This window comes from Salvelinus fontinalis, chromosome 38 (assembly GCF_029448725.1).
Source record: "Salvelinus fontinalis isolate EN_2023a chromosome 38, ASM2944872v1, whole genome shotgun sequence".
NCBI lineage: Eukaryota > Metazoa > Chordata > Actinopteri > Salmoniformes > Salmonidae > Salvelinus > Salvelinus fontinalis.
Genome location: NC_074702.1, coordinates 3,711,359 through 3,738,953, shown reverse-complemented (window position 1 = coordinate 3,738,953; position 27,595 = coordinate 3,711,359). Strand labels below are relative to the sequence as shown.

The 27,595-nt window shown below is 45.2% G+C and overlaps 2 protein-coding genes across 3 annotated transcripts in view; one reads left to right on the top strand and one right to left on the bottom strand.

Annotated features, from left to right (window-relative positions):
• Positions 1-1,149: 1,149 nt before the first annotated feature.
• cpvl (carboxypeptidase vitellogenic like) lies at positions 1,150-14,084 on the top strand. Its single transcript, XM_055904823.1, has 13 exons — positions 1,150-1,304; positions 1,547-1,728; positions 2,111-2,229; positions 2,724-2,838; positions 4,430-4,488; positions 5,404-5,483; positions 8,452-8,518; positions 8,791-8,913; positions 9,144-9,275; positions 9,415-9,513; positions 9,697-9,870; positions 10,890-11,072; positions 13,556-14,084. Exons 2-13 carry the CDS (start codon positions 1,548-1,550, stop codon positions 13,652-13,654), a joined length of 1,431 nt encoding a protein of 476 aa, XP_055760798.1. The 5' UTR covers positions 1,150-1,304; position 1,547; the 3' UTR covers positions 13,655-14,084.
• A 1,469-nt stretch (positions 14,085-15,553) lies between these two features.
• creb5b (cAMP responsive element binding protein 5b) overlaps positions 15,554-27,595 on the bottom strand; it is a 96,644-nt gene continuing 84,602 nt past the window's right edge. For both annotated transcript variants that reach the window (XM_055902958.1, XM_055902959.1), the window contains exons 10-11: positions 27,107-27,215; positions 15,554-22,508 (exon numbers count right to left, since the gene is read on the bottom strand). In XM_055902958.1, coding sequence (XP_055758933.1) covers positions 22,354-22,508; positions 27,107-27,215 — 264 coding nt within the window. In that variant the 3' untranslated portion in view covers positions 15,554-22,353. The remainder of the gene's footprint in view (positions 22,509-27,106; positions 27,216-27,595) is intronic.

The window sequence follows — 27,595 nt, the reverse complement described above, 5'->3', positions numbered from 1 at the left end:
TCTCTTCCTTTAAGGCTCTGACATTGGCTACCTCTGAGTCAAGTGAGGTTTTTCCTGACTGGAGAATCATATTCCTATACTCAATGCATTGCTGTACCTGCAATTATGCCAACTGACATGTCATTCAACACAATGCTGCTCACCTCCTTCTTCAGTTGGGAGTAGGGCTGGTTCAGGGGGATGGGGAGACGGCTGCTGAGCCTGAAGCTGCATCTGTTGACCCAGGGGCAGGGACAACTCATTTATTATGAATAGCTTGGCAAAAGTTTTCCTGCATTGATTAAATGTCAGCTAAAAGAGGAGTGAAATGTAAACACACACTAATTTTCTGTGAAGATAATATTAAGTAACTAATATTATGGGAGCAAAAGTAGCCTATTTCACTATGGACTAAGCTAACAGGTTAATTTCCACCACACACGGACTCCACCCAACTTCCTTTGTGAAAAATTGGGTGACATACTCTCGCCCTTTCTTTTCTCTCTCCTGTCTTTTAATTTATTTTCGTTTTAGGAAGGCACATTTTTCTTTAGGAAGCTGAGACATTATGCTCCACCGGCAATTCACTGCTAACAAGTACCGTTCGCGCCTGGTTTGGGGGTAGGACCGAACCATTTAATGTAAATAATTTAATTTTGGAAAAAATGTACCTTATGTTCTAATAATTTTTTAGGGCCCCTTTCAGTCACAGGCCCTTAGAATCGTCCTAACTTCCCCCCCACACGGCGCCCCTGCCTCACATAGCATGCATGTGTGTGTTTCTCAGACCACACAATTTAAAATCTATTTAGCTAGGCATACTAAAATGTCTCCCACGATTAGGGGAAAGTATCAATTTGAGTGTAGGCTCTAGCCTGCATTTGGTAAAAATTTTAGTGCCTCACTTAATTGACTAACCATGTGCACATAAATAATTCACCCAAGATAAACATGTGAATAGGCCTACATCCATTTATCTAAAACCAAGAAGCTAAAAATACAATGCCTGAAGAAAACAGTAACATTCATGAACCATCTGGATAGACCGTAAACAAATGGTGTCGAATTTAGCAGTTGCGAAAGTTCTTCGACATGAAGATTGTTGAGAACCGGAAACAGAAACGCACTGTTGAATGACGGATTTGATTGCGCAGGACAGCATGAAATCACATGATTACTCACCCAGTTGATCATGTGACCAATCCATTTTTGTAATAACGGCGGAGCAGCAACGTGAAACTACAGATGATCTGATTTATCTCGCTTCAATAACACGGATTAGCTGGCTGCTCTGAACTACAGAGGAGGCGAGCCCAAATACTGAGGTATGTTCGCAAAATAAAGCTGTATGAAAGCCTGGTCATTGGATTATTCAGTGCAGTTCTCTCAATGATTATTTGACTAGGCTAGCTAATGCCTTTTTTTTATATTGAACGTACTTTAAAAATACATGCCCAAACTAGCTAAAGCAGACATTTGGACATTTGATAATGCAAAAATGTGTGAGAATGAAATTGTGTTGTAACTAAACTATCAAATGTATCTGCACTCCACTCACCCCTGACAGAATGTTGAAGGAGACGCTGTGTGTCCTTCTCCTGTGGGCTTCTCTGGAGGCAACACAGTCAAGGGGCTGCTCGAGTTTCTTCTGCCGGAAATCTCACCGTGTCAGCATGTTCTCCAGAGGAGCCGACCCCGGCAAGCCGCTCTTTCTCACCCCCTACCTGGAAAAGGGCAACGTCGAAGAGGGTAGGTTGGTTTACTTGACTCAGAAACGATATGTTGGTATTTTGTTCATTTGTTCAACTGTTAATACTATCCCTAATGTTGTACATGGCAGTTGTCAAGTTTTCAAAAAATGGACGAGATTGCGTTATGCATTATATGTTATTTGCATCATCAACACAGTTAGGATCCCCATTAGCTGTTGCACATGCAGCAGCTACTCTTCCAGGGGTCCACGCCACAAAACACGACATGACAGTGTGCAGAACAGTTGTTAGACGTTGTGATGTTAACATCATGCATGTTACAGTATTACACAGAAGTCTGATGGAGACTAATCATAGTGTTCAGATGGAACTAGGTTTGAGACAGTTATTAGAAAGCAATGACCTGTTCTCTCTTTCAGCCCGGAAGCAGAGTCTGGTAGGTCCCCTGCCTGGTGCCAATGTGAAGAGTTATGCCGGCTACCTCACCGTCAACAAGAAATACAACAGCAACCTCTACTTCTGGTTCTTCCCTGCTCTGGTACACTACAATGTGTCCCAAATGGCACCCTGTTCCCTTTGTAGTGCACTACTTTTGACCAGGGCCCCATAGAGAATAGGGTGCCACCCATATCAGCTGCAGTGTCCTCCTCAGTTTCACTCGTGACAAGAATGAATAGCACGTGTTTGTCTAGCAATCACCTTTTATCAGCTCCAATAACGGACTGTGTGAATCAGGCCAAAGTTTTATTTGGATTGTACATTTCAACATGTTTTGGTTTCAGAAAACTTAACAAAAGACTTATGGGCTTAACCACTATAAAGTAAGTACAAAACAAGTCCTTTCTGCTACCTACATTACCAAGGTCCTAGTGATAAAACCGTGTTTACTTCATAACTGTGTGTCAACGACTTAGCCACAAGGTGACAGTGTTGTATTAGAAGGGTTCTGGGTGGAGGCCTCTCACTAAGATAGCTCCACTATCCACTGTTAGATAACTACTAACTTGTGACTGTCTGTCTGTCTCTCTGCAGGAGATGCCTGAGACTGCTCCAGTCCTGCTGTGGCTGCAGGGGGGTCCTGGGGGCACGTCTATGTTTGGGCTGTTTGTAGAACATGGACCCTACGTTGTATTGAAGAACCTAACAGGTACCAACATAGCCACATGTCTCTGGACTGACCCCTGTCTAGTGTATAGCCACATGTCTCTGGACTGACCCCTGTCTAGTGTATAGTAACGTGTCTCTGGACTGACCCCTGTCTAGTGTATAGTAACGTGTCTCTGGACTGACCCCTGTCTAGTGTATAGTAACGTGTCTCTGGACTGACCCCTGTCTAGTGTATAGTAACGTGTCTCTGGACTGACCCCTGTCTAGTGTATAGTAACGTGTCTCTGGACTGACCCCTGTCTAGTGTATAGTAACGTGTCTCTGGACTGACCCCTGTCTAGTGTATAGTAACGTGTCTCTGGACTGACCCCTGTCTAGTGTATAGTGACGTGTCTCTGGACTGACCCCTGTCTAGTGTATAGTAACGTGTCTCTGGACTGACCCCTGTCTAGTAACGTGTCTCTGGACTGACCCCTGTCTAGTGTATAGTAACGTGTCTCTGGACTGACCCCTGTCTAGTGTATAGTAACGTGTCTCTGGACTGACCCCTGTCTAGTAACGTGTCTCTGGACTGACCCCTGTCTAGTGTATAGTAACGTGTCTCTGGACTGACCCCTGTCTAGTGTATAGTAACGTGTCTCTGGACTGACCCCTGTCTAGTGTATAGTAACGTGTCTCTGGACTGACCCCTGTCTAGTGTATAGTAACGTGTCTCTGGACTGACCCCTGTCTAGTGTATAGTAACGTGTCTCTGGACTGACCCCTGTCTAGTGTATAGTAACGTGTCTCTGGACTGACCCCTGTCTAGTGTATAGTAACGTGTCTCTGGACTGACCCCTGTCTAGTGTATAGTAACGTGTCTCTGGACTGACCCCTGTCTAGTGTATAGTAACGTGTCTCTGGACTGACCCCTGTCTAGTGTATAGTAACGTGTCTCTGGACTGACCCCTGTCTAGTGTATAGTAACGTGTCTCTGGACTGACCCCTGTCTAGTAACGTGTCTCTGGACTGACCCCTGTCTAGTAACGTGTCTCTGGACTGACCCCTGTCTAGTAACGTGTCTCTGGACTGACCCCTGTCTAGTGTATAGTAACGTGTCTCTGGACTGACCCCTGTCTAGTGTATAGTAACGTGTCTCTGGACTGACCCCTGTCTAGTGTATAGTAACGTGTCTCTGGACTGACCCCTGTCTAGTGTATAGTAACGTGTCTCTGGACTGACCCCTGTCTAGTGTATAGTAACGTGTCTCTGGACTGACCCCTGTCTAGTGTATAGTAACGTGTCTCTGGACTGACCCCTGTCTAGTGTATAGTAACGTGTCTCTGGACTGACCCCTGTCTAGTGTATAGTAACGTGTCTCTGGACTGACCCCTGTCTAGTGTATAGTAACGTGTCTCTGGACTGACCCCTGTCTAGTGTATAGTAACGTGTCTCTGGACTGACCCCTGTCTGTCATTTCTATTTGATCAGAAAGCCACCTGTATGTTCCTACTGTAGTGGTGGGCCCTTCATCTCTCTCCATGTATCTCTGTTTCTACTGTAGTGGTGGGACCTTCATCTCTCTCTATGTATCTCTGTTCCTACTGTAGTGGTGGGCCTGTCATGTATTATGTTATTTCACCTGTTTACAGTGGGCTACAGAGACTATCCCTGGACATCCAGATACTCTGTTCTGTACATCGACAATCCAGTACGTATGGCTTCTTCTTCCTTCCTGTGAAAGTATGAACACAGTTTGTTTGCATCCAAATGGCACCCTTTTCCCTTTATAGTGCTCTACTTTTGACCAGGTCCTCTTGTCGAAAGAAGTGTACTAAATAGGGAATAGGGTGCCATTTAGGACATCCTGTATCAGACAGGTTTGATTTGGTTTCTATGCTGCTTTGATAGTTTTCTCATCAAAATGTGTAATGTTACCTAACAGCATGTACAGTATGTGATTGTAATGTAATGTTACCTAACAGCATGTACAGTATGTGTTTGTAATGTTACCTAACAGCATGTACAGTATGTGTAATGTTACCTAGCAGCATGTACAGTATGTGATTGTAATGTTACCTAACAGCATGTACAGTATGTGTAATGTTACCTAACAGCATGTACAGTATATGATTGTAATGTTACCTAACAGCATGTACAGTATGTGATTATAATGTAATGTTACTTAACAGCATGTACAGTATGTGATTGTAATGTTACCTAACAGCATGTACAGTATGTGATTATAATGTAATGTTACTTAACAGCATGTACAGTATGTGATTGTAATGTTACCTAACAGCATGTACAGTATGTGCAATGTTACCTAGCAGCATGTACAGGTTACCTAGCAGCATGTACAGTATGTGTAATGTTACCTAGCAGCATGTACAGTATGTGATTGTAATGTTACCTAACAGCATGTACAGTATGTGATTATAATGTAATGTTACTTAACAGCATGTACAGTATGTGATTGTAATGTTACCTAACAGCATGTACAGTATGTGCAATGTTACCTAGCAGCATGTACAGGTTACCTAGCAGCATGTACAGTATGTGTAATGTTACCTAGCAGCATGTACAGTATGTGATTGTAATGTCAGGTGTGTGTTTTCTTGTCCAGGTAGGAACAGGGTTCAGTTTCACTGATGATGACCGAGGCTTTGCTCAGAACCAGGATGATGTAGGCAGAGATCTGTACAGGTAAGACTGGTCACTGAGGTTCTGGGTGCATTAGGCTGTATTTACAGACAGCTCAATTCTGATCTTTTTTTCACCAATTGGTCTTTTGACCAATCAGACCAGCTCTTTTGCCCATAATAATGGGCAAAAGATCAGAATTGAGCTGCCTGTGTAAACGCAGCCTTACACTATGCACAGATTATAATATCATTCCATATTGATGTGGTTCCTGAGATGGAAAACACTTCTCTAAGCATTAGAAAGGCCACCATCAGATCTTTACGAGTGGTGCAGCGGTCTAAGGCACTGCAGGGCTTGAGGCCTCACTACAGATCTGGGTTCGATCCCGGGCTGTGTTGCAGCCGGGCCGTGACCTGGAGACCCATGAGGCGATGCACATTTGGCCCAGCGTCGTCCGGGTTAGGGGAGGATTTGGCCGCCTGGGATGTCCTCTTCCCATCGCGCTCAAGCGACTCCTGTGGCGGGCCGAGCGCGCTGACACAGTCAAATCAAAGTTTATTTGTCACGTGTGCCGAATACAACAGGTGTAGACCTTACAGTGAAATGCTTACTTACAGGCTCTAACCAATAGTGCAAAAAAGGTGTTAGGTGAACAATAGGTAGGTAAAGAAATAAAACAACAGTAAAAAGACAGGCTATAAAAGTAGCGAGGCTATAAAAGTAGCGAGGCTACATACAGACACCGGTTAGTCAGGCTGATTGAGGTAGTATGTACATGTAGGTATGGTTAAAGTGACTATGCATATATAATGAACAGAGAGTAGCAGTAGCGTAAAAGAGGGGTTGGCGGGTGGCGGGACACAATGCAGATAGCCCGGTTAGCCAATGTGCTGGAGCACTGGTTTGTCGGCCCAATTGAGGTAGTATGTACATGAATGTATAGTTAAAGTGACTATGCATATATGATAAACGGAGAGTAGCAGCAGTGTAAAAAGAGGGTTGGGGGGGGCACACAATGCAAATAGTCCGGGTATGCCATTAGATTACCTGTTCAGGAGTCTTATGGCTTGGGGTAAAAGCTGTTGATAAGCCTTTTGGTCCTAGACTTGGCCCTCCGGTAGTACCGCTTGTCATGCGGTAGTAGAGAGAACAGTCTATGACTGGGGTGGCTGGGGTCTTTGACAATTTTTAGGGCCTTCCTCTGACACCGCCTGGTGTAGAGGTCCTGGATAGCACGCAGCTTAGCCCCAGTGACGTACTGGGACGTACGCACTACCCACTGTAGTGCCTTGCGGTCAGAGGCCGAGCAATTGCTGTACCAGGCAGTGATGCAACCAGTCAGGATGCTCTCGATGTTGCAGCTGTAGAACCTTTTGAGGATCTCAGGACCCATGTCTAATCTTTTTAGTTTCCTGAGGGGGAATAGGCTTTGTCGTGCCCTCTTCACGACTGTCTTGGTGTGTTTGGACCATTCTTGTTTCTAGTTTGTTGTTGATGTGGACGCCAAGGAACTTGAAGCTCTCAACCTGGTCCACTACAGCCCCGTCAATGAAAATGGGGCGTGCTCTGTCCTCCTTTTCCTGTAGTCCACAATCATCTCTGTAGTCTTGGTTATGTTGAGGGATAGGTTGTTATTCTGGCACCGCCAGGTCTCTGACCTCCTCCCTATAGGCTGTCTCGTCGTTGTCTGTGATCAGGCCTACCACTGTTGTGTCGTCTGCAAACTTAATGATGGTGTTTGAGTCGTTTCTGGCCATGCAGTCGTGGGTGAACAGGGAGTACAGGAGTGGACTGAGCACGCACCCCTGTGGAGCTCCAGTGTTGAGGATCAGCGTGGCAGATGTGTTGCTATCTACCCTCACCACCTGGGGATGGCCCGTCAGGAAGTCCAGGATCCAGTTGCAGAGGGAGGTGTTTAGTCCCAGGATCCTGAGCTTAGTGATGAGCTTTGAGGGTACTAGGGTGTTGAACGCTGAGCTGTAGTCAATGAATAGCATTCTCACATGTGTTCCTTTTGTCCAGGTGGGAAAGGGCAGTGTGGAGTGCAATAGAGATTGCATCATTTGTGGATCTGTTTGGGCAGTATGCAAATTGCAGTGGGTCTAGTGTTTCTGGGATAATCGTGCTGATGTGGGCCATTACCAACCTTTCAAAGCACTTCATGGCTATGGATGTGAGTGCTACGGGTCTGTAGTCATTTAGGCAGGTTGCCTTTGTGTTCTTGGGCACAGGGACTATGGTGGTCTGCTTGAATCATGTTGGTATTACAGACTTAATCAGAGACATGTTGAAAATGTCAGTGAAGACACCTGCCAGTTGGTCAGCACATGCCCGCAGCACACGTCCTGGTAATCCGTCTGGCCCCGCTTCCTTGTGTATGTTGACATGTTTAAAGGTCTTACTCACGTCGGCTACGGAGAGCGTGATCACACAGTCGTCCGGAACAGCTGATGCTCTCATGCGTGCCTCAGTGTTGCTTGCCTCGTAGCGAGCATAGAAGTGATTTAGCTCGTCTGGTAGGCTCGTGTCACTGGGCAGCTCGCGCCTGTGCTTCCCTTTGTAGTCTGTAATAGTTTGCAAGCCCTGCCACATAAGACGAGTGTCAGAGCCGGTGTAGTATGATTCAATCTTAGCCCTGTATTGACACTTTGCCTGTTTGATGGTTCGTCGCAGGGCATAGCAGGATTTCTTGTTAGAGTCCCGCTCCTTGAAAGCGTCAGTTGTACGGTGTTTCCTCCGACACATTGGTGCGGCTGGCTTCCGGAGCAGTGTGGCAAGAAGCAGTGTGGCTTGGCAGGGTCATGTTTCGGAGCACGCATGTCCAATATACATCTAGGACCTTGGTTATGGCACCATGGTCTCTGCTCAATATACATCTAGGACCTTGGTTATGGCACCATGGTCTCTGCTCAATGTACATCTAGGACCTTGGTTATGGCACCATGGTCTCTGCTCAATATACATCTAGGACCTTGGTTATGTCACATGGCACCCATTGTTTTTCTCATCTTGTGTCTTTGTCTTCTAGTGCATTGACTCAGTTCTTCCAGATCTTCTCTGAGTATCAGTCCAATGACTTCTATGCTACAGGAGAGGTGAGTTTGGTTCTATTCTCCACATCTGTGTTACACATAACATTACACAACTTCCCTACATCCTAGTTGGCAAATTCCCCAAATCCTAGCTACAAAGACATCTGCTTTTTATTCCCTTTTATGATGTTGAACAAGGTCTTTAACTGGTTATTTTAGGGTCTCTGCTATAGCAACAAGAATAATCTTTCCACATAAATGCATAATAACATAAAATTTAAATTACTTTCTGCAATCAGAATGCAGACACTAAAATTGATTGGAATTGTCCTCAGTCCTATGCAGGAAAGTATGTCCCAGCCATTGGTTACTACATCCATAAGCATAACCCCATTGCTAAGGTGAAGATCAACTTCAAGGGAGTTGCCATTGGAGACGGCCTCTGTGACCCAGAGCTGGTGGGTTGGGTTTTAATACACCGTGATTTCAACTTTACTCAGCATTGTTTGACACTTCTGATTTAATATGAAATATATCAATAATATAATTTAAGATATATTATTATATCTTCAGGATGAAAAAAGAAAAGGTTTTTGTTCTTCATTTGCTCTTTCCCTTGGTCTCACCTGTTCTGTCTCTCTCTCTCTCTCTCCCTCCCCTTCGCTCTCTCTCCCCTTCTCTCTCTCAGATGTTGGGAGGGTATGGAGACTTCCTGTACCAGACAGGTCTGATCGACATGCTCCAGAAACAGTATGTTGAGCAGCAGACAGCCAGCGGGGTGCAGCTCATCCAGCAGGAGAAATGGGTGGAGGCCTTTGAGGTAAGACACTGACTGCATCTGCTAACACAATAACCTGTGTGTTTTTGTTGTCCACTCCACACATCTGAATGTCTGTCAGTCATTCTTTCAAGGCCTCCAACTTCCTGGTACATTCTTCCACTGTCCTCTTGTCCTGCAGGTATTTGACAGCTTGCTGAATGGTGACATTCTGCCGTACCCCTCGTTCTTCCAGAACGCCACTGGCTGCACCAACTACTTCAATTACTTGCAGTGTCAGGTAGGTACACAGAGCAAGGCTTACACAGACACCTACCTGTTTGAATAAAGGTTCACTTATATTACCCAGAGAAGGTATGTTTCCTGAATGAAATGTGTTTTCTTTCAAGGCTTACACACATATGCCCGTTTTTAAATAAAGGTTAAATAATCAAATGTTATGTTATGGTTCTCTATGCGACAGGAGCCTGCAGATCAGGAGTATTTCTCCCAGTTTGTGACGCTGGCAGAGGTGCGGCGCTCCATCCACGTGGGGAACCTGACGTTCCACGACGGCTCAGAGGTGGAGAAACATCTGCTGCAGGACGTCATGAAGAGCATCAAACCCTGGCTCGCCACGCTCATGGACAACTACAGGGTGAGACTAGAGTCCATGCCCATCCAGCACTCAGACATGCTACGGTTCTATTAACAGCACAGATATATAACATATGCCATTTAGCAGACGCTTTTATCCAGAGACACTGACGTGGGCGTACGTTCTATGTATGGGTGGCCCAGGGAATCTAACCCACAATCCTTGCTCTGCGGGCGGCGCGCTCTACCAACTGAGCCATGGTTTAACTTTGGTTTACAGTATCCGTCACGAGCTACAGTATCTGTCACGAGCTACAGTATCCGTCACGAGCTACAGTATCTGTCACGAGCTACAGTATCCGTCACGAGCTACAGTATCCGTCACGAGCTACAGTATCCGTCACGAGCTACAGTATCCGTCACGAGCTACAGTATCCGTCACGAGCTACAGTATCCGTCACGAGCTACAGTATCCGTCACTAGTGTTAGGGTTTCGTTCCTTACGTCCTTCCTTGTCAATCATTGGTTCATTGGTGAAATTAGCATTATGACATTATCTTTAATTAAATCATTCAAAAACCTTTATTAATGTAATCGCAGACAGAAGTTGACAAACAGGAACATAGCACGCATGTTTCTGAGTAAGTTCTGCATCAAACAAAAGGTTCTCAAGTAGTTTTATTAAACCAAAGTCCCGCCTTAGTGATGTCACTGACTATGTCATTACCTTTTTACTCCTGAGACCAAAACCCTGCATCCACAGCTAAACAAACAGAGTTTAAGTGTTTATCTAAAAGCTAGGCAATAAATGTCCCCTCCCCAAAGTTGAATCATTGTGGAATGTCTGAGTAGTCTCTTATCTCCCACACTCCCCTGCAGAGTTCTGTCTCAGTCACACATTGAGTGAGTGAATGAGAAAACAGACACTAGCTACGGTGTCAGTCACTTACTACGGTGTCAGTCACTAACTCCTCTCCTCAGCTATTGTTTGGACCGCTATACTGTAATCATTGAATAAATGCCTTATCTGTGTTTTTTTCTTCTGTACACACACACACACACACACACACACACACACAGGTGTTGATTTATAGTGGTCAGCTGGATGTGATTGTGGCGGCCCCCCTGACCGAGAGGTTCCTGCCCACCGTGAACTGGACCGGGGCTGATGAGTTCAACAAAGCCTCTCGCTTCCATTGGAAGATCCAGCCAGAGGACACAGAGGTGGCGGGATATGTACGCCAAGTAGGGGAATTCTACCAGGTGAGTACTGCATGTCTGTGTCCAGGGGCCGGATTCACAAAACAATTCTTAAGACATTTCTTCTTAACTGCCATTTTTTTCCCTTAACTATAGAATTAAGAAGAAAGTTAAGTAAAGTTGCTATTCCTCAAAAAGGTTAGAGGAAATTCTCTTGCACTATTTCTTATGTTTCTCCTTAAGCAAAAAGTTAAGAAGAAATTAGATTATTGAAAGTGTTCTTGAATTCCAAGAAAGCTAAACCCTTGTCTTAATCTCAGGACAGTGAGAGAAAAAGCTCAGGAAAGCAATTGAACATGTTTAATTCACTCACAAACTTCATCTGAAAGTTTCAGTATTTATTATTTTAAACCCAAGAACATGTTTTAGAAGAGTAATCTCAGTTGGAAATTTGCTAACATGATTGTCATTGCTAGCCAGATAGCTAGCTAAATCTGTTGCCTAGCAACACACATTTTAAGAAGACACAGTTGAAGTCGGGAAGTTTACATACACCTAGAGTCATTAAAACGCGTTTTACAACCACTCCACAAATTTCTTGTCAACAAACTATAGTTTTGGCAAGTCGGTTAGGACATCTACTTTGTGCATGACACAAGTAATTTTTCCAACAATTGTTTACAGACAGATTATTTCACTTGTAATTCACTGTATCACAATTCCAGTGGGTCAGAAGTTTACATACACTAAATTGACTGCCTTTAAACAGCTTGTAAAATTCCACAAAATTAAGTCATGGCTTTAGAAGCTTCTGTTAGGCTAATTGACATAATTTGAGTCAATGGGAGGTGTACCTGTGGATGTATTTCAAGGCCTACCTTCAAACTCAGTGCCTCTTTGCTTGACATCATGGGAAAATCAAAAGAAATCAGCCAAGAACTCAGAAAATAAATTGTAGACCTCCACAAGTCTGGTTCATCCTTGGGAGCAATTTCCAAACGCCTGAAGGTACCACATTCATCTGTACAAACAATAGTACGCAAGTATAAACACCATGGGACCACGCAGCCATCATACCGCTCAGGAAGGAGATGCATTCTGTGTCCTAGAGATGAACGTACTTTGGTGCGACAAGTGCAAATCAATCCCAGAACAACAGCAAAGGACCTTGTGAAGATGCTGGCGGAAACGGGTACAAAAGTATCTATATCCACAGTAAAGCGAGTTCTATATCGAAATAACCTGAAAGGCCGCTCAGCAAGGAAGAAGCCACTGCTCCAAAACCGCCATAAACATGGGGACAAAGATCGTACTTTTTGGAGAAATGTCCTCTGTTCTGATGAAACAAAAATAGAACTGTTTGGCCATAATGACCATTGATATGTTTGGAGGAATAAGGGGAGGCTTACAAGCCGAAGAACACCATCCCAAGCACGGGGGTGGCAGCATCATGTTGTGGGGGTGCTTTGCCTCAGAAGGGACAGGTGCACTTCACAAAATAGATAATGTCATGAGGAGGGAAAATTATGTGGATATATTGACGCAACATCTCAAGACATCAGTCAGGAAGTTAAAGCTTGGTCGCAAATGGGTCTTCCAAATGGACAATGACCCCAAGCATACTTCCAAAGTTGTGGCAAAATGGCTTAAGGACAACAAAGTCAAGGTATTGGAGTGGCCATCACAAAGCCCTGACCTCAATCCTATAGAAAATTTGTGGGCAGAACTGAAAAATCGTGTGCGAGCAAGGAGGCCTACAAACCTGACTCCCGTTACACCAGCTCTGTCAGGAGGAATGGGCCAGAATTCACCGTGGAAGGCTTCCTGAAATGTTTGACCCAAGTTAAACAATTTAAAGGCAATGCTACCAAATACTAATTGATTGTATGTAAACTTCTGACCCACTGGGAATGTGATGAAAGAAATAAAAGCTGAAATAAATAATTCTCTCTACTATTATTGTGATATTTCACATTCTTAAAATAAAGTTGTGATCCTAAGACGGAATCTTTACTAGGTTTAAATGTCAGGAATTGTGAAAAACTGAGTTTAAATGCATTTGGCTCAGGTGTATGTAAACTTCCGACTTCAACTGTACATAAGATATTTGAGGAGTTTGAAAGAAAATCATTACATCGTAAGGAATTCTTGAGGAATTGCACTTACAAATTATCTTATGAACTTCTTATTTTTTTTCTTAAGTTATTGCGTAAGAAGTGTTTTGTGAATCTGGGCCCAGGACTTTACTGGGTATTCAGGGCATTTGGCCACCCTTTAAAATGGAAAATGTTAACATGGCATAACTAAACATAATGTGAGTAATTTAGCAGTAGCTGTCATGCAGAACACCTTAGTCAGTGCATTCAACTAAGTTTAGTAGGAAAAAAACAAGCACGTGACAATTATTGCAAGTAGAGTCTTATTCAATATCGCTGTGCCAGGAAGATCAGATCAACTTTATGGAGACCAGGTGGGAACGCAGTGCTGCTTATGGGGAAACTGGTTCACATGCTATAAACCTGTCTGTTTGTCTCCTTGTCATGCAGGTGATTATACGAGGGGGCGGGCACATACTACCGTATGACCAACCACAGAGGTCCTTTGATATGATTGACAGATTCCTCTCAACACAGGGATTTATTTGAGTGGGCGGGACTGAGCAGGAACACAGTTGATCTGAGTTCCTCCACCTTTGATTTGGAGTGTCTCCAGATTCCCAGTGACTGTTTATTTCAAACACTATTGATTTTAGCAAGTTCGTAACCATGGAAAGTAAATTATACATGGTAGAGGTCTATCACCTAGAAAATAATACATGTTGTGGATAGAGATGTTTGGACAGCTATGGTGCCTTCATCAGAGTTTAATGACCTCCTAAATCCTACTTTAACCCTCAGATTGTGACTGCACTCTGATGCACTGCCAATGAATTCTCATGTTTGCTATTCTGTGGATCCGTCAAAATGAATATTTTTTTGACTGTGGGGAATAATGATTTGTTGCACATTATCAATATATGATTAAAATGAAGAGATGGCATGCAATGGAATTGTAATAAAAAATAAATGAAACTAACATGGGTCTGTCAAACAAGTTCAATGGACGAACACCAGAGGGCGCTAGTGTTTGAAATACTGTAAATGCCTGGTGGTGTTGTCCCTTGTAAATGCAACAAAGTTAATGAATATATTCTCTTATACAACTTTGGTAAAAGTTCCATTGTCCAACTTCAGATAATGACCAATACCTTTTTATTCTATATATCAGATAATTCAGTCATACTCGACCATCCTGTTTAATAAAAAAAAAAGAACAATTCAACTATGAATAGGCTGCAATACATGCCTCTGTTTAGGTAATAGTAGGTACTACTCCGAGAACTCAATAACCTCTACAGACAATCATGGCAGACTGTTTTAGAAAGTACTAACCAGTAACAGAGAAACAGGCTGGCATGATCATCTGGTGGTTTTGGCAGTGAGATGACTGTACTCCTTGCTCTGTCACGTACCAAGGCAAACCATCATGCTACTTATCAGCTCATTAAACTTAAATTAAGCAGTCTAGACATCTCCATATTTATTGATGGTTTTAGAACATTTAAACAAAACTATTTACTGAGCAATCAATGGTCAGGGCTTTTGTATTGGAAGACCATGTGGATTATTGGTCACTAAGGAGTTGCTTAGGCCTCAGATCTATCAGGACATGCTTCCCTCGCCACATATTCACACACATCCTATTTACAGGACCCTGCACATATGCTCTACTGTATATGTAGATACACTGAGTGGACAAAACATTAAGAACACCTGCTCTTTCTATCACAGACTGACTAGGTGAATCCAGGTGAAAGCTATGATCTCTTATTGATGTTACTTGTTAAATCCACTTCCATCAGTGTAGATGAAGGGGAGGAGACGGGTTAAAGAAGGATTTTTAAGCCTTGAGCCAACTGAGACAAGGATTGTGTGTGTGTGGCGTTCAGAGGGTGAATGAGCAAGACAAAACATTGTATGTGCCTTTGAACAGGGTATGGTAGTAGGTGCCAGGCGCACCAGTTTGTGTTAACAACTGCAACTGGTTTTTCACACTCATTAGTTGTTCCTGTGTGCATCAAGAATGGACCACCAGCCAACTTGACACAACTGTGGGAAGCATTGGAGTAAACATGGGCCAGCATCCCTATGGAAAGCTTTCGACACCTTGTTGAGTACATGCCCCGACGAGTTGAGGCTGTTCTGAGGGCATAAGGGGGGGGGGGGGGGGGGGGACACAATATTAGGAAGCTGTTCTTAATGTACTCGGTATATATTCCACAGGAGGTTGGTGGAACCTTAATTTGGGAGGAGGCCTCGTGGTAACGGCTGGAGCGGAATAGGTGGAATGTGTTTGGTGCCATTCCATTTGCTCCGTTCCAGACATCATTATGAGCTGTCCTCCCCTCAGCAGCAGCCTCTGGTGTATACTCAGTGTACATTTTAAGGTTACATGGTTTGTCTGTTCTTCAAAAGGTACACCTTAAGACATTTGAGCCAGCTGAGTAATGTTACAGAACAAGTGCTTTATTCTCCTACTGTAATGTAGCCGCAGTGATATGTAACATCTGTACAACTGCTGAACAAAACGCAGACCAGACTATATGCTGTGATGAGAGACACAAACATGTACAAAGTTAGGAATACATCAATCCATTAAGTATAATAAATCGTGGACACGTATCGAAGCGCGGAAATGAACCTTGACGAACATACATTGAGAAGGCTGCAAACAAGTGCTACGCAAACATCATTTACATACATGTACAAAACATCAAAGACTCCTTTCAAAAAGAAAGGTGGTTGCATTACATGTACAGTCAAGATTATAAAAATGAATGACATTCTATACAATATTTATAGTTTTATATTTAAAATGATACATTTATACTTGTATTAATGTGCAGGCATTTTCCTCCACCTCTCTCCCAGAAACCCACACAGACACTCATCCTGAACTCACTAACCTGTCTCGTATGTCTGCCTGTACAGCTGGACAAACCTGTCTTCCTTATGCTTGACCTGTCTGTCCACTGTTAACTAGAAACTCCACACTATTAGCTGTTATTCCAACAAAACATCAAACAACAATTCCAGTTGAATATGTTGAGGTCAATGCCATATATTCCCCATGATGCAACATGTTTTATTTCAGAACAGTTAAATACTCAAGTAGTTGGTGAAAGTAATAAGCCACAACGTTTAGAGATTCAAAAGAAAATACAAAGTTGATGAAATAAGGCGCTTTGTAGGTGTTTCATTTGTTTGCAATACAGGAAGCCCTTAATACATGTTCAACCTTTCAGAATAATAAGATCAGTTATTATCACACACGTGCACACACACCTCAAACCCACCGAGCCTTTCTACAAGACCTTTGTGCAACACACTGGAGAAAAAGTGAAAGCATGTTTCCAGTTGACCTTATTCATTTAGTTAGCGACCTTTCAGTGAGCCAAACTGGAGCTTAACAGTGTTGTAGCAACAGACATCTGAAAGGTACATGTTTAAAGCTTTATAAGGAGCACCCTGTGGAGCCCCACCATTAGGCACAGTCACTGCCATGCAGTCAGTCTCTACAGAGAAACAGTCACTGCCATGCAGTCAGTCTCCACAGAGAAACAGTCACTGCCATGCAGTCAGTCTCCACAGAGAAACAGTCACTGCCATGCAGTCAGTCTCCACAGAGAAACAGTCACTGCCATGCAGTCAGTCTCTACAGGGAAACATTCACTGCCATGCAGTCAGTCTCTACAGAGAAACAGTCACTTCCATGCAGTCAGTCTCTACAGAGAAACAGTCACTGCCATGCAGTCAGTCTCTACAGAGAAACAGTCACTGCCATGCAGTCAGTCTCTACAGAGAAACAGTCACTGCCATGCAGTCAGTCTCTACAGAGAAACAGTCACTGCCATGCAGTCAGTCTCTACAGAGAAACATTCACTGCCATGCAGTCAGTCTCTACAGAGAAACATTCACTGCCATGCAGTCAGTCTCTACAGAGAAACAGTCACTGCCATGCAGTCAGTCTCTACAGAGAAACATTCACTGCCATGCCGTCAGTCTCTACAGAGAAACAGTCACTGCCATGCAGTCAGTCTCTACAGAGAAACAGTCACTGCCATGCAGTCACTCTACAGAGAAACAGTCACTCAGTCTCTACAGAGAAACAGTCACTGCCATGCAGTCAGTCTCTACAGAGAAACAGTCACTGGCATGCAGTCAGTCTCTACAGAGAAACAGTCACTGCCATGCAGTCAGTCTCTACAGAGAAACAGTCCCTGCCATGCAGTCAGTCTCTACAGAGAAACAGTCCCTCTACAGAGCATCAGTACGTCAGTCAGTCTCTCTACAGATCAACAGTCAGTCAGTCTCTCTACAGAGCATCATTCAGTCTCTCTACAGATCAACAGTTAGTCAGTCTCTCTACAGAGCATCAGTACGTCAGTCAGTCTCTCTACAGATCAACAGTCAGTCAGTCTCTCTACAGAGCATCATTCAGTCTCTCTACAGATCAACAGTTAGTCAGTCTCTCTACAGAGCATCAGTCAGTCTCTCTACAGATCAACAGTTAGTCAGTCAGTCTCGCTACAGATCAACAGTCAGTCTCTCTACAGAGCAAGAGTCAGTCACACAGAGTCTCGCTGGTGTATTGAACCGGGCATCACTGAGACCTCAATATGGCTTTTCCATCCTCTGGATATCCCAGAGGTCAAAGTGCATAGACAGCTACATGATGTCTCTCTAGCTCACCTGGCTGTAGAGCTGCTTGGCTCACTCCTACTAAAGGATGTAGTCATAGGTACTACTAGTCCTGCTAAAGTATCAACATGTTCAGGGAAAAGTGGAGTTTCTCCCAGACACTGAGCTACGGTCTGTTTAGAATCCCCCTCCACTAATAGTTTAGGTTTGGATATGGTTTAGGTTTGGATATGGGGAGCGTAAGCTGATCCTAGATCAGTGCTAACTAAGGGGTGACTTGAGCAAGCATGACAGAGTTGTGGTCAAAACTAAAGTGAATATTGAGCTTTCCTACTGGTTAGGGCTGTTGGAAGATGTGTTGATGGAAAACACACACACACACACACACACACACACACACACACACACACACACACACACACACACACACACACACACACACACACACACACACACACACAGTGACATGTCAGCCTGTCTGTGGGACAGCTGGGTTGGAGCTGGAATGGAGAGGTCAGAGGTTAGACGGAAGGTCAGCTTTTTCCTCCCTGGTCAGTCAGCCAGCTGGTTTTGCCCTGACAGACTAAACTCCCTGACAACACACTGGTCCTCTGTAGGTCAGTTGGTAGAGCATGACACTTGTAACAACAGGATAGTGGGTTTGATTCCCGTGACCATCCACACATAAAGAATGCAATCATGACTACATGGTTTGAATAAAAGCCTCTGCTAAATGGCATAAAAACACACCAACAGCAGACACACAGTGTCCATCAACGCTACACTCACCGATACTGGGGGAAACAATGACTTATAAAGGCTTGATAGCTCAATGGAAAAGTTCATGATGATTAAAAGGTATTTGAAACAATTGACATTCCATTTAGTAATAAAAAAAGACAGAGAAGTTCAGGCACGTTGTGATGTTTTGGAAAGCATTCGGCTAAAACTGCTGAGCCTCGTTAGAGATGGTAGTAAGACCTTTTCATTATAAAGGGATAGAAACTCAGCCAATCATTCTTTAACTGTCAAACACACACTGACAGTCAGACTACAAAAGCATAGAATCAATCAACTCTCTCGCCTCATATCTCTCTCTATATGTCGCCTACAGTATGACAACCCCACCTGAGATATTGAGGCAGACAGAGGACAACGCAAGGCTCATATCTGGAATGTTCAGGTCATTTGGAATGTGCCGCTGATTCTGGAAGCCTGGCTGCAGCAACACTAGAACTACACTAAAGGAGATGTCTCTTAAAGCTTTACTTGGTCCTGGAGAGTGGAGGAGACAGGGGTCAGGAGTCAGCCTCCAGGAGAGTGGAGGAGACAGGGGTCAGGAGTCAGCCTCCAGGAGAGTGGAGGAGACAGGGGTCAGGAGTCAGCCTCCAGGAGAGTGGAGGAGACAGGGGTCAGGAGTCAGCCTCCAGGAGAGTGGAGGAAACAGGGGTCAGGAGTCAGCCTCCAGGAGAGTGGAGGAGACAGCGGTCAGGAATCAGCCTCCAGGAGAGTGGAGGAGACAGGGGTCAGGAGTCAGCCTCCAGGAGAGTGGAGGGGTCAGGGTTCAGGAGTCAGCCTCCTGGAGATTGGAGGAGACAGGGGTCAGGAGTCAGCCTCCAGGAGAATGGAGGGGTCAGGGGTCAGCCTCCAGGAGAGTGGAGGAGACAGGGGTCAGCCTCCAGGAGAGTGGAGGAGACAGGGTCAGCCTCCAGGAGAGTGGAGGAGTCAGGGGTCAGTCTCCATGAGAGTGCAGGAGAGAGGGGTAAGCCTCCAGAAGAGTGGAGGAGACGGGTCAGGGGTCAGCCTCCAGGAGAGTGGAGGAGTCAGGGGTAAGCCTCCAGAAGAGTGGAGGAGACAGGGGTCAGGGGTCAGCCTCCAGGAGAATGGAGACAGGGGTCAGCATCCAGGAGAGTGGAGGGGTCAGGGGTCAGCCTCCAGGAGAATTGCGGAGACAGGGGTCAGGGGTGAGCCTCCAGGAGATTGGAGGAGACAGGGGTCAGCCTCCAGGAGAGTGTGGGCGAGAGCGGTCAGGGGTCAGCCTCCAGGAGAGTGGAGGAGACAGGGGTCAGCCTCCAGGAGAGTGGGGGCGAGAGCGGTCAGGGGACAGCCTCCAGGAGAGTGGGGGTGAGAGCGGTCAGGGGTCAGCCTCCAGGAGAGTGGAGGAGACAGGGGTCAGGGGTCAGCCTCCAGGAGAGTGGAGGAGACAGGGGTCAGCCTCCAGGAGAGTGGGGGCGAGAGCGGTCAGGGGTCAGCCTCCAGGAGAGTGGGGGCGAGAGCGGTCAGGGGTCAGCCTCCAGGAGAGGGGAGGAGACAGCGGTCAGGGGACAGCCTCCAGGAGAGTGGAGGAGACAGCGGTCAGGGGACAGCCTCCAGGAGAGTGGAGGAGACAGGGGTCAGGGGACAGCCTCCAGGAGAGTGGAGGAGACAGCGGTCAGGGGACAGCCTCCAGGAGAGTGGAGGAGACAGCGGTCAGGGGACAGCCTCCAGGAGAGTGGAGGAGACAGCGGTCAGGGGACAGCCTCCAGGAGAGTGGAGGAGACAGGGGTCAGCCTCCAGGAGAGTGTGGGCGAGAGCGGTCAGGGGTCAGCCTCCAGGAGAGTGGAGGAGACAGGGGACAGCCTCCAGGAGAGGGGAGGAGACAGCGGTCAGGGGTCAGCCGCCAGGAGAGTGGAGGAGACAGGGGACAGCCTCCAGGAGAGGGGAGGAGACAGCGGTCAGGGGACAGCCTCCAGAGCGGCCTCGGCTAGCTGGTGTCACAGTGCAGGGCAATATGGCTGATAGAACAACAATACTAGGATGTATTGCTTCAATTTGAACATATTCTCAACACCGTTCAATCTTTCATTACATGTAACGCCCTCTAAATAGCATCAAAGGGTTGCTAGGGTAACAGTCATGGTCCTTTCTAGAAAAAGAGCATAATTCAATAGAAACACCAGATTCCGGTGGGTAACCAAGTAATAGCATATCATGGCAACAGTTCGACTTGGTTAAAAACAACATCAACAACAACAACATGGAGGCAGTAGCATCCCACACACTTTCTTAGCTAAGCATCTGATCAAGTACCTACATACGACACTACATACCCTGTATGTTACACATGTAACCAGAACATTGCACTATTCAACACAGTAACTATCTGACACATACTTATCTGACAGAGGTACTCAGACTCAATCTCTGCTAGTCAAGCCATCAGTCACAAGCACACATACAAGATTATCGTCCCAAATGGCATTTACCCATAAGGCTCTGGTCAAAAGTAGTGGCCTTTATAGAGGAAAATGTTCCATTTGAGACGCAGACATAGTCACAGAGGTGACGTTAGGGATGGTCACAGAGGTGACGGTTTGAGGCTCATGTCCCGTTGCTGTGTCACTACAGTGACCCGGTGGGGGTGTCGGTCTAACAGAGGTATGACATCACAAAAACACCACACGGGTTAATGTTGCATGAATTGCAAAACTCCCTTTTAACTAAAGTACAAATAAAAAAATAAAAAATAGTTAAAAACATGAGATAAAAATAGAAGACAAATAAGAACGAAGACAAACCCAGAGAACACATATTAGTTAAAAAGGTCTATAAAAATACTACTATAGCTACTGTAGAAAGAGCAGCCCTGCAGGCCTCCCAGGTTTCTCTTCAGAGGTTTCTCTCCAGAGGTTTCTCTTCAGAGGTTTCTCTTCAGAGGTTTCTCTTCAGAGGTTTCTCTCCAGAGGTTTCTCTCCAGAGGTTTCTCTCCAGAGGTTTCTCTCCAGAGGTTTCCCTCCAGAGGTTTCTCTTCAGACGTTTCTCTTCGGAGGTTTCTCTCCAGAGGTTTCTCTTCAGAGGTTTCTCTCCAGAGGTTTCTCTCCAGAGATTTCTCTCCAGAGGTTTCTCTCCAGAGGTTTCTCTTCAGAGGTTTCTCTTCAGAGGTTTCTCTCCAGAGGTTTCTCTCCAGACGTTTCTCTTCAGAGGTTTCTCTTCAGAGGTTTCTCTTCAGAGGTTTCTCTCCAGAGGTTTCTCTTCAGAGGTTTCTCTTCAGAGGTTTCTCTCCAGAGGTTTCTCTTCAGAGGTTTCTCTCCAGAGGTTTCTCTCCAGAGGTTTCCATCCAGAGTTTTCGCTCAGAGGTTTCCCTTCAGAGGTTTCCCTTCAGAGGTTTCCTTCCAGAGGTTTCCCTCCAGAGGTTTCTCTCCAGAGGTTTCTCTTCAGAGGTTTCCCTCCAGAGGTTTCTCTCCAGAGGTTTCTCTCCAGAGGTTTCTCTCCAGAGGTTTCCCTCCAGAGGTTTCTCTCCAGAGGTTTCTCTCCAGAGGTTTCTCTCCAGAGGTTTCTCTCCAGAGGTTTCCCTCCAGAGGTTTCTCTGTACCCGGTCCTGGAGATGGAGGCAGTGTGTGATGCCGCCCGTCCCGTACTGACAGACAGACAGCCCTCAGAGAGCCAGGGAAGGGGGGTTAGACCAGGGATGGGATGGGGCTGGGGGTACGGGTACGGGTACGGGCTGGGGGTACAAGTTGGGGGCTGGGGTTACGGACTGGAGGTAGGGGTTGGGGGCGGGGGGTACGGCTTGGGGGTTTGGGGTACCGACTGGGGGGGTACTGTAGTCTCTCTCTGTCTTGTCTCTAGTGGATGGGGTTGATGTCTGTGCGGTGGTTGGGCAGGCCGTGCACAGTGCTGCCCCCTACAGCTGTGCTGGAGGTGGTGATGTTGTTGTGCTGGATGACCTGCTGCTGGGAGCAGGCTGGGGCCGGGCTGCCTGCTGGACTGCTGTCTGGACCTGAGGGGAGGAGGACAACACGCAGGGTGAGGGGATGTGTGTCATGTCTGTGTGAGTGCAGTGTTTGTATCAACGTGAATGGGTGTGTAGTGAACATGAAATCCTGAATAGAACAACTCTCTCTAGATGTCTGTTTATCTAAACAAACATGGTGCAACAACCTCCAACAGTTAACAACCTCTTCATTTTCACCAAAAATAGAATCGTTATATTTCTATGTACAGTTTAAACCACTGAACATTGTGTTTTCCAACCAAACATCTATCATATACTCCTTTCAGACAAATGGAATGAGGCGCATTGAAAGCGCCTGGGCTTCAGCATGTTTGTTGTCTGTCTGAAAGGTTACACTGCAGCTTTTTAAAACCTCCACGAAACCTTTACTTTGAAGCACCACTGAACGGGCATTTAACTGCTGCTTCTGAAGCCAGGCTAACATCCATCACTAGGCAACCAGAACTGTCAATCAAATGATCTTCATCTGCCTGCGCTCAGACCACTCGCTCCTAAGAAAAGTACTTTGAAGTTTGTTAAATACAATGACTGACAAATATTACTAAAATACATTTAGTAGAAAGAAAACACATGTACCCTAAAAAACTGCAGAAAAACAAAAGCAATTTTTTTTATTTAACTGGGCAAGTCAGTTAAGAACAAATTCTTATTTTCAATGACGGCCTAGGAACAGTGGGTTGACTGGTCTAGGAACAGTGGGTTGACTGCCTTGTTCAGGGGCAGAACGACAGATTTTTTTACCATGTCAGCTCGGGGATTCGATCTTACAACCCTTCGGTTACTAGTCCAATGCTCTAACCCACATATGTCAGAGTCAAGGCCCGCGGGCCACATCCGGCCCGCGAGAAGGTTTTTTACGGCCCCTGGGATGATCTTGATTTATTATTAGAACCGGCCCGCAGACCGCAGCAAGCCGGCAGCCCGCAGATCTTTTACACGCACCAATACTACATTTCCCACAATGCAACGGTGACGCACCGAGCAGTAGGCTGCTTCATTTCAATATTTATTGGCACAGCAGTCGTCAGCATCACAGTAAAATTAACTTTCAGATACCCATCAAAAATGGCAAAACGGAAGGTGGACACTGAGAACCGGGGGTTTCAAACAAGGTGGGAGTCGGAGTATATGTTCACGGAGGTAGCTGGAAAACGACATTATGAAACGAAACACGCGGACAAAAACAAGAATATGGACATGGAACAAAGGCTACAAAAGGCAGAGGAATTAAAACGAGGCCTCAAATCTCGACAGGCTCTGTTCAAAAAAGCCAAATCACAAGGCCAGGCTGCTGTCAAGGCCAGTTTTATTTTGGCAGAAGAGATCGCTAAATCAGCCCGGCCATTTACAGAGGGGGATTTCATCAAAAACTGCATGATTAAAGTTTGTGACGAAGTTTGCCCAGAAAAAAGGCAACTCTTTTTAAATGTGAGTCTGAGCAGAAACACCATTGCCGAGAGAGTAGACCAGTTGTCCATCAATCTAAAAGAGCAGCTTGTGAAAAAGGGAAAAGATTTCATTGCATATTCCTTGGCCGTGGATGAGAGCACCGACATTTCTGACATTGCCCAGTTGTCAATTTTCATCCGCGGAGTGGACTCCAGCCTAAGCGTGACAGAGGAGTTTTTGGCTTTACGTCCTATGCATGGCACAACTACGGGGCATGATTTGTATGAAGAGGTGTCAAGATGTGTAAATGAGATGGAGCTGCCTTGGGAAAAACTCGTGGGTTTGACAACCGACGGAGCACCTGCGATGTGTGGACACAGGAGCGGACTGGTGGCGAAGATACGGGAAAAGATGCAAGAGGAAAACGCGACAGGTGAGCTGACAGCTTATCATTGTATCATACACCAGGAAGCGTTGTGCGGTAAAGCCTTGAAAATGGAGCATGTAATGAGCATCATCACGCGCACAGTTAACTTTATCAGAGCCAAAGGTTTGAATCACCGCCAGTTCAAGGCATTTCTGACGGAGTTAGAAACGGAGCATGGTGATTTGCCTTATCACACAGAGGTGCGATGGCTAAGCCAGGGAAAGGTGCTTCAAAGATGTTTCGAGCTTCGTGAGGAGATTTGTCTGTTCTTGGACAGCAAAGGGAAAGACACAACACAACTCCGAGACGAAATGTTTCTGTGTGAAATGGCTTTTCTGTGTGACATTACGAGTCATCTGAATGCAATGAACTTGCAGCTGCAGGGTCGGGATCATGTCATCTCTGATATGTACAGTACAGTGAAGGCATTTAAAACCAAACTGACTCTGTGGGAGACGCAGATGCGGAAAGAAAATTTGAGCCACTTTCCCAGCTGCCAGACCATGAAAGAGAAGCTCTCTACCAGTGCGTTCCCGAGCGCACAGTTGGCTGATAAAATAGGTATGCTTGCCGCTGACTTTCGACGCCGATTTGCTGACTTTGAAGCACAAAAAAGCAGGTTGGAACTGCTCGGTAACCCATTTGCTGTTGACGTGGAAAGCTCACCACCAAACCTCCAAATGGAGTTGATTGACCTCCAATGCAATGATGCACTGAGGGCAAAATATGCGGCAGTGGGTGCTGCGGAGTTCGCCCGTTTCCTCCCCGACACAATGCCCCAGCTGCGCATCCAGGCTGCTCAAACGTTGTCTATGTTTGGCAGCACATACCTGTGTGAACAACTGTTTTCTTTGATGAACCTGAACAAAACATCACACAGAAGTCGACTTACTGCTGAACACCTCCACTCAATTCTGAGGATTTCCTCAGCTCAGAGCCTTACCCCGAACATTGATGAACTTGTGGAAAAGATGGGACACCACCAAGTATCACCCTCAACCTCAAACAAGTGAACATTACTGTGCAATCACATATTTAGAGTTTTTACTCAGTTCAAGTTTAAAAGTTAAAGTTTAATATTTGTTTTCACTGCATGTTACTTCTCCTTAAACAAAGTGTTGTTTTTGATTAATAGATTTTTGCACTTTATTTTATTGTATTTCAATCCAATTATATTTTAAAAATATTTCAGTTGAGTGGATGATAGAAAATTGCTATTATTGTTTTTTTCTTTGAAGTAAATTTAGCCCACTTTTGCTAAAATAGAAAATATAGGCTACTGATGGTGCCTTGAATACCGGTTTCTTTCATTTAATGTTCATGTTATGGGGATTTTTATATAAAGGAAATTTGTCTTTTGTGTCTGTTGAAAATTAAAGATTACTGACAGAGCCATAAGAAAATATTGCTTTATTTATCTGATCATATTGGAATATATTTGTTAGGTTTTCAGTAGGTTCAATTAGGTTCACTAGACTATATGCGTCATTTAAAAAATTTTCAATGAACATTCGAACAGTCCGGCCCTCGGCTTGTAGCTAAATTTTTTATTTGGCCCTCCGTCCATTTGACTTTGACACCCCTGCTCTAACCACTAGGCTACCTGCCGCCCCATCAATCAATGTTTATTGTTGTCAGGGAAACAATAGAACATTCTATGCCGGAGCAGAATTCTACTGTCTGGAAAGGTAGACGCTTTGTAAATTGTCTGAAAGGTTATCAATTATCCACCCGTTACTGTAGCTGCGTCCTATGTATGAAAAGGGTCAAATAAACATGCATTTAAAAAAAAACTTTATCCCTTTGAAAACATGCTTGATACATTTCCACAACATACTAGGAGTGACATCTGTACACAGACAGACTGGGCTTATCAATGCAAGTCTCTCCCAGTCAGTCAGTCCAGGCCAGTCTACTCCTCTAAACAAGGAGCCATTGAGAGCAGGGCAGTGCGAGGGGAAGTGAGCCTGATTTTCCCCTGCCTGTCTGCTGAAGCCTCACAGCACAGGGAGGGCCTTCTGCCTTCTCATAATTACATGGAAATGTCACTCCTATCCATATCAGAGGGTGGGGTTCTGATGTCATACTCTGCTGCTGTGGAACAGTCCAATCACCAGCAGGGGGATCGGGACCGGCGGGACGGGACATGGGAGTTTGGATGCCGGTCGGCAGTCAGTGACATCTTTTTTTCAGTGGAATCTCTGCAGCGACCAAGAGCTGTGGTTTATTTCTAGGGCTCCGGTCCACTTCTGATGGAAAAACAGGCCTCATATTCTGGGGTGGTGATGACCAGTACCAGACTTCCAGGCCAGGTGCTATCCTAGTGCCTCTCTGCCCCACATCCATGAAACAGCGTGGCTCCTGCCAGCATCCGTACACCCTGTGTGATACACATGGCAGGATCCATATGTCCTCATAGTGCGGTGAGTGTGGGACAGGATGTCTTGATTGTCACCACCCTGGACTGAACACCCTAACCTCAGGACTGCTTATGACTCATACACACAGACACTGTATGGCTGGAGAACTGGGAAGGTTCTCTATGCAGGTTTAGCTGCATACTAGTGATAAGGCAAAGGGATGAGTGTGTGTGTTTCGGGGTTTCGTGTGTGGTGTGTGTGTGTGTGTGTGTGTGTGTGTGTGTGTGTGTGTGTGTGTGTGTGTGTGTGTGTGTGTGTGTGTGTGTGTGTGTGTGTGTGTGTGTGTGTGTGTGTGTGTGTGTGTGTGTGTGTGTGTGTGTGCGTGCGCGCGCGAACAAGCAACTCACTGAGGTAACCTTGGGGGTCTTTCTGCAGAGTGGTGATGGGGCAGTCTTTATGGGTGAGGAGGAGCTGCTTGAGTTGGGTCACCTCGTTCTTCAGCATGGTCACCTCATTCTGAAAACAAGCAATCAAATGTGTTTAATAAAGCCCCTTTTACATCAGCAGTCTCCACAAAGTGCTTTACAGTTACCCAGCCTACACACATTTTGAGCACAATAAGAGAGATTTACTGTTAGCTGGACTGAGTGATTATCTTTGCTTGGTGAATAAATTCAGCTTTTTTTGTTGTTGAATAGATTCTTGATAAAGGCAAATTTTTTATAAAAGGAAAATAGCTTGTTTAAGCATCACTGCAAAACTCACAATAAACATTCATTACTGTGATTACGTTTATTATCATTGCTAAAACCATGTACAATTACAGGATTAAGATTTCAATCTTATTAATTGGAATTGAATAAAACTACGGCAAATAAATGAACCAGCTTATTGTT